This window comes from Canis lupus, chromosome 25 (assembly GCF_048164855.1).
Source record: "Canis lupus baileyi chromosome 25, mCanLup2.hap1, whole genome shotgun sequence".
NCBI classification, from domain to species: Eukaryota; Metazoa; Chordata; class Mammalia; order Carnivora; family Canidae; genus Canis; species Canis lupus.
Window position 1 is genome coordinate 6,689,428 of NC_132862.1, and position 17,910 is coordinate 6,707,337.

The 17,910-nt window shown below is 50.5% G+C and overlaps 2 protein-coding genes across 22 annotated transcripts in view; one reads left to right on the top strand and one right to left on the bottom strand.

The window, feature by feature from the left end:
- ASB8 (ankyrin repeat and SOCS box containing 8) overlaps positions 1-9,024 on the top strand; it is a 32,116-nt gene extending 23,092 nt beyond the window's left edge. The window contains exons 1-5 of one of the 17 annotated variants that reach the window (XM_072798174.1): positions 713-855; positions 2,980-3,164; positions 3,559-3,722; positions 5,152-5,256; positions 7,097-9,024. In XM_072798174.1, the coding sequence (XP_072654275.1) occupies positions 3,594-3,722; positions 5,152-5,256; positions 7,097-7,729 (867 nt within the window). In that variant the 5' untranslated portion in view covers positions 713-855; positions 2,980-3,164; positions 3,559-3,593 and the 3' untranslated portion in view covers positions 7,730-9,024. Of the gene's footprint in view, positions 1-29; positions 272-697; positions 1,150-2,966; positions 3,165-3,558; positions 3,723-5,151; positions 5,257-7,096 lie in introns of those variants that run through there. The other 16 variants (XM_072798171.1, XM_072798173.1, XM_072798178.1 and 13 more) reach the window with 16 other exon arrangements.
- A 1,077-nt stretch (positions 9,025-10,101) lies between these two features.
- Positions 10,102-17,910, bottom strand: part of PFKM (phosphofructokinase, muscle) — a 44,837-nt gene continuing 37,028 nt past the window's right edge. For all 5 annotated transcript variants that reach the window (XM_072798157.1, XM_072798155.1, XM_072798154.1 and 2 more), the window contains 12 exons: positions 17,223-17,287; positions 16,648-16,717; positions 15,730-15,879; positions 15,245-15,315; positions 14,839-14,926; positions 14,592-14,744; positions 13,751-13,915; positions 12,682-12,743; positions 12,361-12,472; positions 11,059-11,158; positions 10,872-10,977; positions 10,102-10,644 (listed from right to left, as the gene is read on the bottom strand). In XM_072798157.1, coding sequence (XP_072654258.1) covers positions 10,500-10,644; positions 10,872-10,977; positions 11,059-11,158; positions 12,361-12,472; positions 12,682-12,743; positions 13,751-13,915; positions 14,592-14,744; positions 14,839-14,926; positions 15,245-15,315; positions 15,730-15,879; positions 16,648-16,717; positions 17,223-17,287 — 1,287 coding nt within the window. In that variant the 3' untranslated portion in view covers positions 10,102-10,499. The remainder of the gene's footprint in view (positions 10,645-10,871; positions 10,978-11,058; positions 11,159-12,360; positions 12,473-12,681; positions 12,744-13,750; positions 13,916-14,591; positions 14,745-14,838; positions 14,927-15,244; positions 15,316-15,729; positions 15,880-16,647; positions 16,718-17,222; positions 17,288-17,910) is intronic.

The following is a 17,910-nucleotide window of genomic DNA, read 5'->3' on the forward strand; positions in this document are numbered from 1 at the left end:
CGCAGACAAGGCATGAGCTCTTCCAGTTCATCATCCCCTCGGTGACCTTCATCACCGTCCGGGCCCTGCTTTACGCTAAACTCCTTCGATTACGGGGCTTAGGACGCGCTCTGGGGAGCAGGTGAGGGGCGCGGCCGGGCGGGCCACAGGCTGCGCCTCTCGCGGCGGCGGCGGCGGCGGCGGCTCTGCGGGGAAGGCACCTCGCCGACAGGTGTGGGCTCCCCTCACGGCGGAGGAGGGTGCAGCCTCCGTCCTTTTCGGTCTCCGGCAGGTAGGCGACTCCTCCCCTCGGGTGGTTTCTGCGGCACAGCTGGGGGGGGGGGGGGGGGGCGTGGCCGTGGCCGGCGGGTGCGGAAGAGCAGGCGAGCGTTCCGGGCCTGTGACCGCTACTGCCCGCCCGGTCTCCCCGCTACTGAGCCAGGCCAGCGGGTTTGGCCGCGGAGAACTGAGCTGCTCCGGCCCCCGCTCAGCGGCAGGCAGCGCGGGGCAGCGCGGGGCAGCGGAGGGCAGGGAGGGCCCGCTACGAGCCCGCTCCACGCAGGCGCCGCCCCCACCACCCGCCCAGTAGCCGCGACCCGAGCGCCTGGCGGCGGCCGACAGCACCGCACTGCGCCTGCGCGCAACCCTCCCGGCGGGCCCGGAAAATCACCTGTTACCTCTACCCGAGGAGGGCGCAGGCCACCTCACGAGTCTGCGCAGGCGCGCGCCGCCCGCAGCCATTGGTCGGCGCGCGGGCACCCCTCCCCGTCGCCTTTCACATCCTGTGGACAGAGGGGCCCGCCGGAGACGCGGCTTCTGCTTCCGGGTCACGCCTTGACAGCGGCTTTCCCCGCCCGGCTCAGCGCCCGAGGTCCGGTGAGTGCGTCCGCGGCTGCGGGAGTGCGGGCCCGTGGCGCTACGCCCAGGAACTCCTCCTCCGCTCCCAGCTCGGGTTTCGTTAGCCTTCGAGGCAGAGACGGCCCCCGGCCTTGGGGAGTCGGGGCGGGGGCTCCGCCGGCGTCCCTCGCGCGACCGCGTCTCTCGCCGCCGGCCCCGGGACGCCGCAGGCTTTGCTGCGAGCTCTGCGCATCCCTTGCGGGAAGCGACGCCGCACGTCCTCGCGCTTCGTGCCCTTGCCCTGCGGCGCCTTGCCTCGGCCGGACGTGGCAGGTGCGGCGGGGTCGGGGCGCCCGCGGCTGCGCGGAGGGTCTCCCGGCCTGGGCGCGCGGTGGCACCTCGCTAGCGCCGGAACTGTCAGTGTCGCCCCTCTCCCGCTTTGCCATAGAGGACCCCTTGGTGTTTTCTCTGGATCCGAAGTGAAATGCGGGGGGTGTGGGGGGCGGTTTCGGCTCCAGCGGAGGCAAGGGGCCCCTCGGGTCAGAGGGCGCGGGGCTGCTGTCAGGAGATGGGTCGAGTGTACACTGCCGTGGCCCTTCCCCACGTGCGCTCTGCTTGGACGCAGCAGCACAGAACCGCCGGCCCTGTCCCCAGTTAGGACTTGGAAGCCGGGAGTCCCAAGAGTGCCCCGAAAATGATTGCGGGGTTTAGTGTCTTCAAGGTTATCGTGGCCCCTGAGTGGTTAGCAGAACCAGTTCAGGCTGGGCCTTCCACTTTAGATGTCTGTCTTCTGCCCCCGTCCTTGGAATCTCTGGCGCAAACGCACCTCTGCTTTTTTTTCCTGCTTTTTCCTTGCAACAAAGAAGTGTAAGATACAGACCCTTGTCTCTGCATTTAAGCTGTTAGATTCAAACATATGTCAAGTCTAAACTATCTAGAAAATTTCAGAGAGACCTATAAATAAGTGCATAAGGTTATTCATTCATAATAACGTAGGGGCGGCAGCCCCGGGGCTCAGCGGTTTAGCGCCGCCTTCAGCCCAGGGCGTGACCCTGAAGACCCCGGACGAGCCCCGTGACCTTGGAGACCCGGGATCGAGGAGGAGTCCCGCGTCGGGCTCCCTGCATGGAGCCTGCTTCTCCCTCTGCCTGTGTCTCTGCCTCTCTCTCTGTCTCTATGAATAAATAAAATAAAATCTTAAAAAAAAATAATGATGATGATGATAATAATAATAATAACGTAGGGGAGAAGAATGCCCAGTATGAATCTTTGATGCCTCGGAACATTGTTAACTTACATCCTATTAGTTAATACTGTAATAGCTTAAACAGACAAATGGCTACTGATTTGCAAAATAGAAACTATTCAAACTTATATTACATAATTCGTAAGGGGCTACTCCATTATGGAAAGCAAAAATTATGTAGTGTGAAAGGACTAAAATAACTTTGGGTTTTTTACCTTAGTAGTCACCATATGCGTAACATATGTAATTTTGCAAGTCTTGGGTTTTTAGAATCTAAAGTAATCTTTACATTCAACAAATATTGAGAACCTGCCATGTGCCAGGAACTATTGAAAATAACACTATATTTACCCTCAAGGAACGTATAGTTCAATAAGAACACGTATTCCTAAGCAGTTCTGTCTAGAAAGCTGATACTGCATACTGTATTTTTTCTGCAGTTTTTGATATATGTTTTTTCATGGAAATGTTCCACCTTGTTTGCTAGAATTTTAAATGTTCCCCAACTAGTATATGGCTCTTATACAGCCAAAACTTTTATCAGTTAAATTTAAGTGTTTTGCGTTATTTTCTTCTTGAATGCTAGAACTCACTGTCAAATTGTGGCTTGAACATATATTTGCCCAAATCTATTTCTCAGCTGTCTTGAACAGCCAATTATTAAAATTTTTAGTTCATTTTGCACTCTTAAATCTTCTTGTTTTCCTACAACCACAAGCATATGTCATTGATATCAACTGCAATTTTTTTTCTACTTTTATATACGTGAGTTTTGACATTTTTGTTTTAGAATATCACCTCAAATATTTTCCTTTTTTTTTTTCTTTGTTGAAGACATTTTAAACTGTTTCACAGATGCCTCGTTGTTGTTAACATAGATATATTTGTTCCATAGCCTTTTCCCTCTCTTTACACAGGTATCAATCACTTCTATAGCCTTTGGTCAATCGACCAGTCTTTGTGAAATACCTACTTTTTGTGAGACTCTGGCTGGCCTTCCATGGACAAAAAAATAGAAGACAGAGACCTTGCCTTCTAATTGATTACAATTTAGAGGAGAAGCGGTATGAAAATAACTATACTGCAGGGCCAAATATAACAAGTAAGCTAAAGGTGATGCTGATAGGAAAGACCACAGAATCAGAGGAGGAAAAGAGTGTGTGTGGCATCCTCAGCCTTAAAAAAAAAAAAAAATCCCCTTCCTTGCCTGGTCTTTTTTTAAACTACACAGAGCTCAGTGAGGGTCTTGGGGCCTCTTGGGGACTAGTTCAGAGAGTAGCATTGAAGTGCCGAGGGTCAGAGCATTTTCATCTGGTTTACCCAGCTCCCTAGGCAACTATTATGATCTATTTCTTTATGATTAATAAAAAATATTAATTAATCATTGATCTGTTTGAAATCTACTAGTAAAAGTTGGGAAGGCCTCAGAGAACTCCTAATCCCAGGGACAGGTTTGCTCAGTGATATTGTGTATGCCTAAAACTTCTTTGTTTCAGGCAGTTTGGAGCATGTGAACATACTCTGAGCCTTGATGAGTTCCAGTATGTGGTATATTATGCAGAGCATTCAGAGCAAATACTCTCTCTCAGAGCGCTTAATCCGAACAATCGCTGCCATTCGTTCCTTCCCACATGATAATGTAGAGGACCTCATCAGAGGGGTGAGTGTGCTGGATTGACGGGGAGTCCTGTGGGAGGTGAAGGGGGACAGTTCCTGGGGGAATCATAATAGATTACAGATTTGTAGCATTGACTCACCACAAGATTACAAGTTTTTACGGTCCTCTCACATGTATTAACTTGACCATGAAAGTACATTTCCTTGTGTTTTGCTTCTCTTTCCTTCTCCCTTTCACTTTGTGCATCTGATATTTTCCTCAGGAAAGATGTTCTAGATAACCCTAGTCTCACAGTCTTTGTAAAATGTCTCTCTGGATGTGTTACATATGGGATCCAGCAAGCTCAAAGTCTTCTACACATGTTTTACTAAGGGAGGAAGGAGACGAGCAAAGCAGAAGTGGTTTTCAGATCCTTGTGGTTTATAATAATTACACAGAGAGATATCACTTGCCATCCATCTTGACAGCAGCTACCACTTGGAGTTCTGTAAGGAATGTCAACCCCTAAAGTGCATGGTAATTTTTGACTTAAGAAAACATCTTAAGGTATCTAACCACTGCTATGCAACAATTGTTACATGACTAGTATCCTAGACAGTCTTTGGTCTTTGATACTTTTTTCTGACTATTATTCCTATTGAGAAGTTACAGGGTAATTTTTTGCTCGCTAGAAAATGTATCCAGGTGGTTACCTTTGTACATTCTTTCAACAACTGTAGAATCCTTATTTACAGCCTGGAGCTCTTTAGCTGCTGCAGAGTTGGGTGGTGCAGCTTTGAGAAGAAATAGTCATACAGCGTTAACTTGTTCTCCACAAAAGCGGTACCAGAGGATCCAGCAGTAGGAAGTTTGTCACATTCTAATTCTAGCTCTGCTGCTGAGTCATTCAGCGACTTTGGTCTGCCCCTAGGATCCCCATCTCCTTTCATCAGATTTGAAACAGAAGTACCAGCAGGGCCTAGGTGGCAGAGAATGCCGAAGCTAAGAGGCTACTTTGAAGATGTTTATAAACAAAAAGATAACGTTAAGATGACCTCACTATTAATGATGTTCATCTGTTGAATGGCAAAAGGAACATGCCAGGTTCTGGCTTCAGTGTGACAGACTCCCTTTCCTGACCTTTTCAGAGCATGGTGGCCATGGAGAGTGGATTGCTTTTCCAGCTTTCCTGCCCGATGCTAAGTTTTCCATTGCTTTTACACTTGAGGCTATAGGTCCTCAGCGGTGTCTAGATGACCAAGTTACCTTGTGGAAAAACTTAATAACTTGATCTAGTTCCTTTCATTCATCTTCAGAGTATTCTCTTGGTTTGGATATTATTTAATACACAGGAAGAGAAACTGGGACCAGTAGCATGTTTATAGTACAGTCAGAGCTACAACCCTCTTCTACCCTGGACCCACTTCTGAGTCTCGTCCCACTCAGCGAGCCAGAGCTGAGCACACTGACTGGAGTTTCCTTCTGCCCATAGGGAGCAGATGTGAACTGTACCCATGGCACACTGAAGCCACTGCACTGTGCCTGCATGGTGTCAGATGCTGACTGTGTGGAGTTACTCTTGGAAAAAGGAGCTGAGGTAAAGTTTTTACCACTGTCACATTAATGGTCCACTAAAACTTGAGCTTCACATTTTCCTAAAGCTTGTCTCTTCTCCCATATCTTCCCATCTTCTGGCCCACGGTCACATTGGCATAGCCAGTTTTAAAGCAAAATGTAACGGTAAATATATTCTGTGATCCAAAGGATTTCATTCCTTTGCCTTTCTTTCTTAAGTTGCCTGTGGCTCCAGAAGAGGGGGTTTTATCTCCCCTTTCTCTCCCAGTCTTCCTTCTGGGGTTGTTTACATTTCCATTCAGTCCTCCTGTTGCCTCTTGACTGTCCAGGAGCTCTAAGTACAGAGGCCCCTCACTTGAGGTTTTAGATTAAATCTAAACCATTGACACCTGCTACCAGACATGAACTTCTAATACCACTGTAACTGGGAGATGAATATCATTAGGTAACCCATTCCTCAGGGCTGAGCTACTTGTGCTATCTGCCCACTAATTATTTTCCATTTATTGTATCTTGTTCCTATCTTCTTTTTAATGTATCTTAAAATAAGAGACATGGGTTAATTTATATTGGCATTAGCAAGAAGCAGCTTAGTGTAATGAATGATTAAAAGAATGGACTCGGGAGCCAGACTTCATGGATTTGAATCCCAGCTCTGTCACTTCCAGCTGTGTGACTTTGAACACGTTACTTAATTTTTCTTTGCCTCGGTTTCCCCATCTGTAAAACGAGGGTGATAATGATCCCTTCTTCACAAGATTGTCAAGTACGTAGTACACCAGCATGTAGTAATTGCTAAGTCAGCACTTGTTTAATAAATAAATAAGCAGTTTTAACTATTTGCAAGCAATCAGGAAGTTGCATGTGCTGAGGCGCTAATTGGAATCAGACGTGCCATGAAGCTGGTGTTCAGGCCCCAAATATTGGTCAGTTAGCCTAAGGGGCCATCATCTCCACACAGCCATGCTGTTCTCTGCTTGTCGTTATCTATTCCATCACTCTTGTGAGTGGCCCTGAAATGAAAGCCAGTGACTAATGTCAATGATGAAAATCTCCTGGGGGAGAAAAGTTTTTAGCTAAATAGAAAGTTAAACTCAGTTAAATATTTCATTGTATTTTTATTGCACTTTTAGGGGAAGATAGATAAATTTGGGTTTTGAAGTCTTTGTAGCCTTCAAAAATTAAAAGTAATGTTGATTTTTAGCAAGTCAGCTGCTCTTCCAGCATTGGAAGATCTGTGCTCTTCCCTTCAGATGCTTTTATCGAAGTTCTCTTGTGACTGCACAGCATATTTTTGCAAGGGAGCTGATTGGATTAACAATTTGAGCTGCTCTGTATGGCTACAGAGCACAGCAACACTACGTGGGCAGAGTTTGGCCTCATTTTTCAGTGTGATTGCCATTATCCACAGGATAGAGTGAGATGGGATAAGCAAAATAATCTAAAGCCTTTACTCTGGCTAATATATTCAAGCTACTTTCCAATAAATGTATACTTTCCAATAAATGTCTTCCAGAGTAGTTACAAGGTTTTAGACCTCATCTCTTTCTTTACCCCTTACCCCATGGTAGGGATCCTAGTGAATAATAAACAAGAACAGAGCAAAAGCCTAAATAATGCAGGCCACCTAGTCAATGCCCAGAATAGAGTGCTGGTTGTTTTGAGACCATTCTCTCCCTATTTGTTCCTAAGTTCTTGTCATATCTCCTCTTGATCACCAAGACTCCTTGGGAATTGCTTGTTGATTCTCATATTCAGAACAGGACATAGCAAAGGTAGTGGACTGATACACGCAAGCTTTTGCCCGCCCATCTTCCTGTCAGCAGTCTAGCTACTGTAACGTAGTTCCTCCCTCTTTACAGGTGAATGCCCTGGATGGTTACAACCGAACAGCCCTCCACTATGCAGCTGAGAAAGATGAGGCTTGTGTGGAGGTCCTCTTGGAGTATGGAGCAAACCCCAATGCACTGGATGGCAACCGAGACACCCCACTTCACTGGGCAGCCTTTAAGAACAATGCCGAGTGTGTGCGGGCCCTGCTAGAGAGCGGGGCCTCTGTCAATGCCCTGGATTATAACAATGATACCCCGCTCAGCTGGGCCGCCATGAAGGGAAATCTCGAGAGCGTTAGCATCCTTCTTGATTATGGTGCAGAGGTCAGAGTCATCAACCTAAAAGGCCAGACGCCCATCTCCCGCCTGGTGGCTCTGTTAGTTAGGGGACTCGGAACAGAGAAGGAAGACTCTTGCTTTGAGCTCCTCCACAGAGCTGTTGGACACTTTGAATTAAGGAAGAATGGCACCATGCCCCGCGAAGTAGCCAGAGACCAGCAGCTGTGTGAAAAACTGACTGTTCTGTGCTCAGCCCCAGGAACTCTAAAAACACTCTCTCGCTATGCTGTGCGCCGGAGTTTAGGACTCCAGTATCTGCCAGATGCAGTCAAGGGCCTCCCACTGCCAGCTTCTCTGAAGGAATACCTGTTACTTGTGGAATAGGCTGGAGGAGACATTTGCACCGTCACGCGGGCAACTCCGGCCGAGGTGTTTCCCTGCAGTACACTCTTTGTCTTGGAAAACAGGAAAAGCAGTCGTTCCTGTTGTGTGGTTTGTATTTAGAGGCAACGTGTCACAACAGTAACCTCCACACCATCTCCCCTCCCTAAACCAAGCAACCAAACAAAAAAATCCCTCACTTTTGTTTTCTGTTTATTGCTTACTTGGCTTTTTATATTGCACCCTGCAAATGGAGAGGCCTCCCCCCTCCCCTATAGGGAAAAAGTGCAACTAAACTCTAGGAAGATGAAAAGTATTTCAAGAATGTGTGTTTAGCTTTCCTTCGGGAACATGATTAACATTTCAGAAGCATCCCTCCAGAAGCATTGTAACTGGTCCATGAAGAAGTTTCAAACATCCCAGCCAAAGATGAAGATCCTCCAACCTCACAGGATGTGCAGACTCACAGTTGGGCTGGATGATGCCCTAAGGTGCGGCCACGGCACGGAGCGACCGGAGGGGACTGCCCCTCGCTCACCATCAGAGGAACCTGTACCTTTGGCCTCTTTTCCATGGGTGTGCCTGAGGCTTACGGTAGCTCAGCAATAGCATTGTCTTGCTGCTTTCCACATGGTAGAAGAGAGGTCCAAGCAGTCCTAAGAACTCCGTGTCCTCAGAACTTTTATCCTAACGCAGTTCTTTCTCTTGGTGAAAGCCAGTTTGCTCCATCGGGCTTGGCAGGTGTTTGAGCACCTTCGGTGAAGGTGTTTTACGCCAGCAGGAGACGATGGGCTGGGCCGCCTCTTCCCATGGGTCTTCTTCATTTCCTTGTAGGCAGCTCACTCTCCTAAGAGTTGGGAGTTACTTTCCTTTCAGTTGTTTTGGAAAGTTTGCTTTTTACTGATCTATACAAGATGTCAGGGGAGCGGAGGGTGCGGGGGACAAGCTCTGTAAGAGCTGCTTTTGCGATGGCCCGCCTACTCACCACAGAGCTGCTTTAGGGACCCATACTTAGCCAACAGTACTCTTCCTTTTCATGGTCCTAAACTAGATCAAGTCGTTACTGATCTTGGATGACCCAGATGCAATTTTGAAAAACCTTTTTTTTCTTTTTTAACTGATTGGAAACTACAAATAAAAATGATTGGAATCTGCTGACACAGCTAATTTGAAAAACTATGTCTGCTTTTGCCCTTTTGCTGTTGCTAGAGTTTTTTTGTTTTTTCTTTTATTTTTTTTCTTTTCTTTTATTTTTTTTGCTCACTTGAAAAAAGAGAAATAAACACTTCTAAAAGCAATTTTGGCAATTTCTACTATTCCTGCTTCTCTCCATGTTATTTAATCACTGGGAGTCCCATTGTCCATCACTCTGGAGCGGGGCTGCCATCACCCTCCTCATTAGCTAGTCTGAGGATGCCGTGACAAACAGTGCTTGATATTTATTGTGATTTCTCTTCCCCTTAAAGAACTGCCCAAAGAACATCTGGCTGCTTTAATTCTGGATTCTGACAAGCCGCCTCAGTTCCTGTTCAGAACCGTTTGCACAGTACAGAGGTAATACAGAGCAAAAGCAGCGTACTAGAGATAATCCTTCCTCCACCACTGGTGAAACCTTGAACCTCTCCCTGCTTCGTCAAGCAAATGAGGAAACCGGGTTGGGGGGAGTATGTGTGCTTGTGACAAGTGACAGGTCTGGTTTTTGGAAGCTAAGCTTAAACCCGGCATCAACAGGGCACCATCCTATCAGTTTAGATGGTTCCTGAAGACCAACTGCATGATGCAGTCACATGGCTAATGAGGAGGAGGAAGCTGTTGTTATGGCACAGAAAATAAATTGAGCTGAATAGGAACCAACAACTCTCTAAAGCCATATTTCAGCCAACCCACCAAACCAGGTCCTGGTCTGGGGGTCCCTTTCCCAGGCTTTCAAAATGTGCATGGCTCCTCACAAATGGAGTCTGCCTTTCATCTAGGAAGGAGTACGGGGGAAGAGTTGAGAAGAAAGAACCCTAGGTTGTCAGAAGAGGAGTAGAGCTCATAGGATGGCTGGAAGAAAAGCACCCTCAGGTCATGAGCATATGATCAGAAGGTGAAACACAACTTCATGCTTAAAAGAGAGCCTGGCACGTCCTATGGCTATGGAGGATACAGGAGGGACTGGTGTGGAATGAGGGTAAGGACCAGTGTACGATGATGTTCTAGATCCCTATGTTCATAGCCAAGAGATGCTGTGGGGGGACAAAAGCCATGAGGTGGAGAGAGGTACATGGGGTGATCGTATGGGCTGCATTTTCCCAGGTGTCTGAGCAGAGTCCAGTCCTTAGGGTTGACAGGATGACATTCACTTGTGAAAGTGACAACAGGAGAACCAAAAGCACAGTGACCAGTTGGCATTTATTAGTGTAGCTATTGTTTGTCACTGCAGTAAAAGTAATAGAGGAACCAAGACTTTGTTATCACAAAGAAATAAATAAAGCTTATTTTCAGGAAAATTCTAACCGAGTAGCTGAAATCTAGCAGTAGCACTAGAGGAGCCCAGTCTTGTGTGACAGATGAAGCTGGGGTAGAAGTTGATAAATTCCACCTAAAAGGAGCCTCTACTCACTGCCCGCTGCCCCAGCTCCCTGGCCAGAGCTGGTCATGGCTACAGTTGCAGAATAAAAGGAAACCTAAAGAAAAATGAGCTAAAATACTTGGGGATACATGGACTTGGATCTATCAGGGGGTGAGCTGACCATGATCAGACAATCCATGACCCTCACTCCAAAGAGGGTTAGATAGAAGTTTCTCCGGATCGCTTCCGACTGATGTGCTCCAGGTGGGCGTGCTCTGTGGTGTCCAAGTCAATCTCGTACTTGGCTAGGATTTTGAGGATGGGCCTCAGCTTCAGCCACCACTGTTCCTTGGGGATGCGGTGACTACAGAGAAATGAGAGAGATGATGATTTCAGCTTTTAGCAACCCAACTGACTTCTATCCAAAGCTTATGGAAAGAAGTTGAGTAGAAGAGGCCGGATTTTAGGGCACGGGGTTAAGATCTGAAATAGGTGTGATGACGGTGTTAGTCCTAGGATGAGAGGATTGAAGGCAGCACACAGGCTGGGAAGAGCAGACCCTGAAACTACCAGGGAAGCAGATGTACTCACTCAAAATCTGTCTGGTCCTTCAGCTCAGTCACTGGTTGAAAGACCAGAGCCCTCTTACGCATCCCCAGAACACAGCCCGAGTCTGGCGTATTGGCAAAGATCCTCCCTGCAATGAAGGACGATCGGTAAGCTTCAATAATGAGGAACCAGCCTCTGTGGAGGGGGCTTCCCCTCTTTCCCAACCTACCATTACGGTAACTCTCTTTGATTTTCCCAGACATCCAGTTCATAGCCTTGGCGCCCATCTTAGTGGCAAAATTCCTATCAAATGGAGTTGGGCTCCCACCCTGGAAAAAAAGCATAAAGATTACAGAGGGAAAGACTCTAATCAAGTAGCAGAAATACCTGAACATACAGAGATAAAGAAATGGCCTCAGGTTTACGGCCAGTAACAGGAATCCAGAAGTCTAACTCTGAAAGAAAATTCTGAGACCGTGCTGAGCACCAGAGTGCGCGGGCACAGCAAGTGTGGCCATTTATCAGGAGTAAGGGTGACTAATTAGACAAGGGGGTAACTGGTCTCACAGCTGCCTCTTCTAGCTCCACAGCTGTCAGCTCCTGTTCCTTCACCTGGCGTCTGGCCATTCAGTCACTTCTGAGCAGCCCTTGTCAGTCACCATCATCAATGACACAGAAGAGTTCCTTAGGAACCAATATGGATGCCCTTGGGAGCACCTCACAATAACATAAAACACCACATAGATTTTCTCTGAACTAAGTGAACGTAGGTGGGAAGCGGGGACGAGGTGGCCATACTTTATCCAATAGTACCCCATTCTTAAGGGTACTATTGGGGTCCATACTTAAGCAGCATTGGCTGGAGACACCGGATGGAGAGGCCTAAGACCACTAGAACCATCGGGGAGCACGGCCCACCATAGGTGTGGGGGTTGAACGTGGATTGTAGAAAGGTATCCATTTCCCCCGGAAACCCCAGTCCGTGGAGATGGAGCCCACACCAGCGAGGTGCCTGTGCGCACGCCCCAGGTTCCTTCTGGAAGGCAGCGTGGTGTGGTGGGAAGGGCCCTGGAATAGGTGCCCTGGCTCTCACCCAGGCTTGTTTCTCCTCTCTGGGCTCATGTTCTTCATCTGAACTAGTGGTTCTCACCTGGAGGTGACTTTCCCTCCCAGGGGACATCTGGCAATGTCTGAAGACATTTTTGTAGTTGTTACAACTCCAGAAGGAGGTGCTACGGGCCTCTAGGGCGTAGAGTCCACGGTTGTCGCTAAAGGATCCCACAGTGCACACAACAGCCACCCGCGATGAAGAATTATCCAGCCCACCCTGCCCTAAATGGAGAGGACGGACCACATCATCTCTAAGGCTATTTCCAGAGTAGAGATATTCAGGTCCTATGACAGTAAGAAATTGCAGGCTCACGCTCTGGTGGCACCAATGGCCTCCGGCAGATTGGAGACCAGTGGGAGACCCAGTGGCCACAGAGGATATGGCCATCTGGTGAGGGGCAGGACGGGGCACCTTCCCTACCTGCTGCATGTGGCCGAGCACATTCTTCCTGCTGTCGAAGATGCCCTTCCCCTCCTCAGAGTACAGGTTGAAAATGAAGTCCGTGGTATAGTTCTCATTGCACTTCTCATTCCTGCCAAGTAGACACCAAAAGCCTGACTCTGGTCCTCTCCCCATCCATCCCTCACAACCCTTTCCTGCTTTTTCCATCTCCTCCCGTGGCTCAGGTTCTCTCCCTTTGTATCCAAATTCCCCGGGGGTGTCCCGAGCGTGGGTGCAGCCTGTGGGCTAGAGCCAGAGCCTATTGTCTCTTCACTCAGGAACAAGCCGTGGATGAGGTACCTTAACACCAGGCCCCTCTTCACAGTTGTTTTCATCTTTTGCACCAGATGTTCAACATTTGCCTGAAAACAGAGCAAATCCTAAGCCTAGCTGGGAGTGGATGAGGCTGGGCACGTGCCTAGCTCTCTGGTTCCCCACCAGGCCTCTCTCTCTAGAAGCGGAGACACGGAAGACAGCTGTCTGCGATCCTGTCTCGTCCCTACAAGAAGTTCAGTGGACAGAAATGTAAACAGAGATTCCGAATGAGACAGGCCGAGCTGGAAGGAGGCAAGTCCGAGGCAGCTGTGGCAACTGCCAGTTTTGCCTTTCCACCCGCTCCCAGTGTCCCTTCCCAGGGGTTTCCGGTTCCCTCAGGGGGCTGACTCTCGCTCTCAGTGTTGCCCTTTAAATGGTTTGCTTGTGTGTGTGCAGCAGTCATTGAAGGAACCAGTTCCTTCATCTGGGCTTTGAGTCAGGGGTACAGGAGGAAGACTCCCACCCTCCATCCCTGGCAGGGGTTGGCTGGGTTTTCAGATTAGGGAGTTCCCTCAGCCTGCTGCCCCTCCACTTGGTGGTTCTTCTTTCCTCCAGCGAACTGAGATCTTGGAAAATTAGGATCATGTGGTCTCTCTGTGGAACAGGAGTCGGAGCGCCCCCCACCCCGGAAGTGACAGGAAAGAGCCTGGGAGCAAGGGAAATCTGGAGGGGTGGCCTGATGCCATAGAAAGACGGACTCTCTGCTGGTTAAACCACCTCGCCAGTTTAGACAAGGCTTTTAACCTCTCTAAATGGTTCTCGTCTGTAACATGGAGATGATAACTCTCCTGCACGTCTGTTTTGAAGACAAAATGCAAAAACACATGAGAAGGGCTTAGCAACATGCCGTCCTTCACAACAAACGCTCCCTACGACAGGAGCTGTGGTTGTGTGTGTGAGGTGATACCGGGAAATGCCTGCGTGCCGCTCCTCGCAGTCTCCTAGCAGGGCCCCGAGGACCAGGCGGCTGTCCTCATCTCGAGTTCTCACAGCTCGGGTTGCTGTGGGGACAGTGCGGACAGAGCTACGTTACAGGCCCCGGGTGGCCGTCTACCTGCAGGTCCCGAATGGTGAAGGGCTCCTCAAAAATGTAGGCAGCATCCGCCCCAGCGGCCAGGCCTGCCATGGTGGCCAGGTAGCCGCAGTAGCCACCCATAGTTTCAATGATGAACACCCGCCGCTTGGTGCCTGCTGCTGACTGCTTGATGCGGTCACAGGTCTGCAAAGACAGTGGGTCCTAGTTAGACCGGGCCCGGGATCTGATCCTCGTCCCTCCTCTGGCCCTTGCAGCAACCCAGCTCCTCCCCAGGCCAGCCAGGCCCCTACGCCTCCTCACATTCCTGCCTTCGGGGACGGCAGCCCCGCTTGCCAACCAGGCTGTGGAAGTCCTCTCCTCAGAAGGGAGTCGTACTCAGCCCTTCTGTCACTCAGAGTGGGGAAATTAGGCCACAGGGCCTCAGGAAGGAGAAGCCATTCGGCAGGTTTCTAGGATGGAGACTCACAGGTGAGAATGAGCCCCATATGTGGTCCAATAAAGTCTGGGAAAAGGCCTGCGCTTCAAGAAGCACTTTTCAAACACTCGCTTGGCTGGTAGCAAAAAAGGAGGTCACTTTCGGGGCACCTGGGTGGCTCAGTTGGTTAAGTGTCTGCCTTCAGCTCAGGTCATGATCTCGGGGTCCTGGGACCGAGCACGGCACTGGGCTCCCTGCTCAGCGGGGAGCCTGCTTCTCCCTCTGTCCCTCCCCCTTGCTCATGCTCTCTCTCTCTCTCAAATAAATAAATAAAATCTTAAATTAGAAAAAAAAAAAAAAAGAGCCGTTCACTTTCTAGGAGCACAGGCAGCCCAGGGACTACAGTCCCGGCCCGAGGCCTGGGGGGCGGCGGCGGGCTCTCACCGTGCAGATAGTGTTGAGGGCTGTGTCAGCGCCCACGCTGAAGTCCGAGCCAGGGACGTTGTTGGACACCGTAGCAGGGATGACCACAAACGGGATGCACAGCTCATCAAACTGCTTCCTGCCCTCCATCAGCTCCAGGCCCCCAGTGTAAGCCTGCGAAGAAGAACCGCAGCAGGGGTGGCGGTGAGGGGGGGAAGTGAGAGGTGGGGGGGGCGGTGCAGAGGGAAAGAAACGGCAAGGCACTCACCTCAAAGCCCCCGATGATGATCAGGCCCTGAATGTTAAACTTAGTGATGTTGGCACTGATCTGCTCAAAGCTCTTCTTGGGCAGAGTCCTGGTTGAGCGGGGTGGGGCAGGGGCGGGCGATGGGGAGAGGAGACAGCAAAATCGAGGGAGAGAAAAGCTAGACTCAGGAGGTGCTTGATGTATATTTCCAGACTTGTGCCCCTTCCCTCGGCCACGTCTCCCCGCTGCCCAGGGGTCCGCCCTGGGGCTTTAGGTTGCCAGAGCTGCTAATTCACTGAGGCAGCTGCAACGTGGGGACAGAGGGTCCCCTACAGCAGCATGGACGCTGACCTAATGAACCGACACTATACTTCACGGGGAATCTTCAGGGCTGACCCGGAGGAGGTGCTCCTAGGGTGCCACTTACCTCTTAGTCCCAAGTTTGGAACCGCCTTGGCCAGTCCAGCCCCCCACATAGCTCCAGCCAGCCTCCTCGATCTGCAGGAGAGGGTCGCGCAGGTCTGCACCACTCCCTGAGCCCTGAGCCCACCCCAACCCCCACCCCTTGGAAGAGGAACGCCAGGCACCGGCTCTTCCCCACCCCAATGAACTCCTTCCACCCTTATGGGCTCGTTCACAAATAAGCACCTACTTATGCCGGGCACCGCACTGAGCTTCGGGATAGAGAATTAAATCACGTATGTGGCTCCTGCCTGTTTATACTGCCTTAAAATTAAGTAGCTACTTCTGCTCAAACCCTGAGAGGAAAATAACGTAGACAATGGAAGGCAGTGAGGGGCAGGGGCGGGGGGGGGGGGGGGGTGTAGAAAGGAAGAAAATGGATAAGTCGCCCTGCTCTGCTTCCCCTCGCCACGACCACTCCTTGGCCCTCCGTCCCTCTGGTCCCCATACCTGACCCTTGGCCAGGCCCTCGAAGCCATCATGCACAACCAGCACCCGGTTGCCCTGGATGAGTCCAATTCTCACGGTGGAGCGGACGGCAGCATTCATGCCTGCGGCTGGGGCACCCACGTTCATCACGGCCACCGTGTGCATGGTAGCCTGGGGAGGAGGAAGCCGAGAGGGAGCAGGGCAAAGATGGGACAGAAACGCCAGCAGATGGGAGGGGACAGGTCAGTAAGGTCCCTGAACTCTGGGTCCCTCAGGTCCTAGGATGAGGATATCTGCCTCTGGACAACACACCCTGTCCCTGGGAGCGCCGGCACGGTCCGTCTCCTCGTGCCATGGAGGCAAAACTCTGTCACAAGTCAGTAAGTAAAGCTGCTGTCCCTGACCCCAGGCACCATTCATTCCGTAACGGTGAGGCCTTCCTGGGCAGTATCTCCAAAGCGTGATCCTTGGACCACCTGATCTTCATGCCTATTGAACCTGCATATTTCTGGGCCCTGCACCAGATCTAAATCCTCTCTGAGGGAAGGATCCAGCAACCTGCATGTTTGATAAGCAGCCCAGATGATTCTGATATATATTACATATTGAGAACCACGCCTTCCATGGAAGAAGCGGCTTCCATACACCCAGGTGTGATTATTCCCAGCCTTGCTCAGAGGAAATACGACATAAGCCTCTTTCCCTTCCTTGCATGCTACCTTGGGAGTCCTAACTTGGTTGTGGGTCTTGGGTTAGAGACAACCAGGGCACACTGGGAGCACGGGGCTGGTATCTGGGGTGGCTACAAGCAGAGTTCTTCACAGGGTCGGGGACCCTGTACCGAAGATGACAGGGGGGCAAGGAAGCTGGCATGGCTAGAGGTTGCAGGAGTGGCCACACAGGGAGGCCGAGAGAAGGAGTCAAGGGCAGAGAGCTCACCGATGTCTTCGAGACGGGAGGTCTGATGTGAGCCAGAAGCTTGTACACCTCCCAGTTGTTCATGAAGCTCCTGTAAAAAGTACGGGGTGGGGGGTGGAGGGGACTTCAGGCCACTCCTCTTGGCCAGCAGCCAAGGGGGTCTGAAGTTTTGCTCTGAGTGTGAAAGTTCCATGGGGCAAAGCTCAAGGGATATAACCGGGACATGGCAGGCACTGGACAGGAGCTGATAAGGGGCCACGAATTAATCAACCCGGGCCAGAGTGCTCTCCTCCCGGGTGCTGCACTCAGCCTGAGACGCTGCCCCTCGCCTAGAGAAAGGGCAAACCTAGCTGGAACCCCCACACACGAACACCAGATTACAGAAGGCCAATCCCAGGGAGAGCATCCCTGGGGTGGTCCGTGCCTCCCAGTCACCCCACAGCCCATGCTCCGGGGGAAAAAACTGTTGCAGAGACAATCACAAGAGAAAGAAGCAGAAGCTCCTATTTTGGGTCTGAAGCTATGTCCAATTTTTTTTTTTCTTCACTCCAGTAATCTGTTTTCTGTAGCTACTGAGCTTCTGGTCGTCCCCTCACCGGCCTCTCAGCTTCATGGCTTCATCGAATTTCCTGTCATTCATGGCCTTGGTCACATCCTTGGTCTGAGGAAGGAACACGGCAAGAGTCACGACTAGGAGGCAGGGCCCTTTACACAGCAGGATTTCTGCCTGGTGGTAAGACCCTGCCTGTCTCTGCGCTTCTGCAAAGATGCTGCCTACCATGCACCCCACCTTTTCTATGTGCTCCAAGCTTTCACAGAAAGAGATATCTTTGGTTTTCTTTAATTTGTGGAGTAATGAGCAGCAGAAGGAAGGAGCAGATTCAGTGCTCTACTTACTAGAACCTGGGCAGAGCAGAGGAGTGCTCAGCAGAACAGCTTTCTTCCCCATTCCACACCCAGGACCCCAACCTCAAAGCAGCCTCTAAACTGAATGACTGAAGAAGACCCCCCCTCCAGACGGCGTGGTTAGGAAGAAAGGCTGATCCCTGCCATGTGTTTCCCAGCTACTGATTTCTGGTGCGTTAGCTCTTGGGCTTTTGGATACGCAGTCCCAAACAAGGCTGGAGCATGTCTGTGCTGTAGGTTGCTGACACTCGTGAGCCTCGGAGAGAAGCAGGCCAGGAGCGGGGAGCCAGCCCGGAGGATCAGCCAGCCAGACCCCTTAGCCCCCAGCCACACGGTCTGCTCTGTGGCATCCGAGGATTGATTCCTTCATCACCAGAG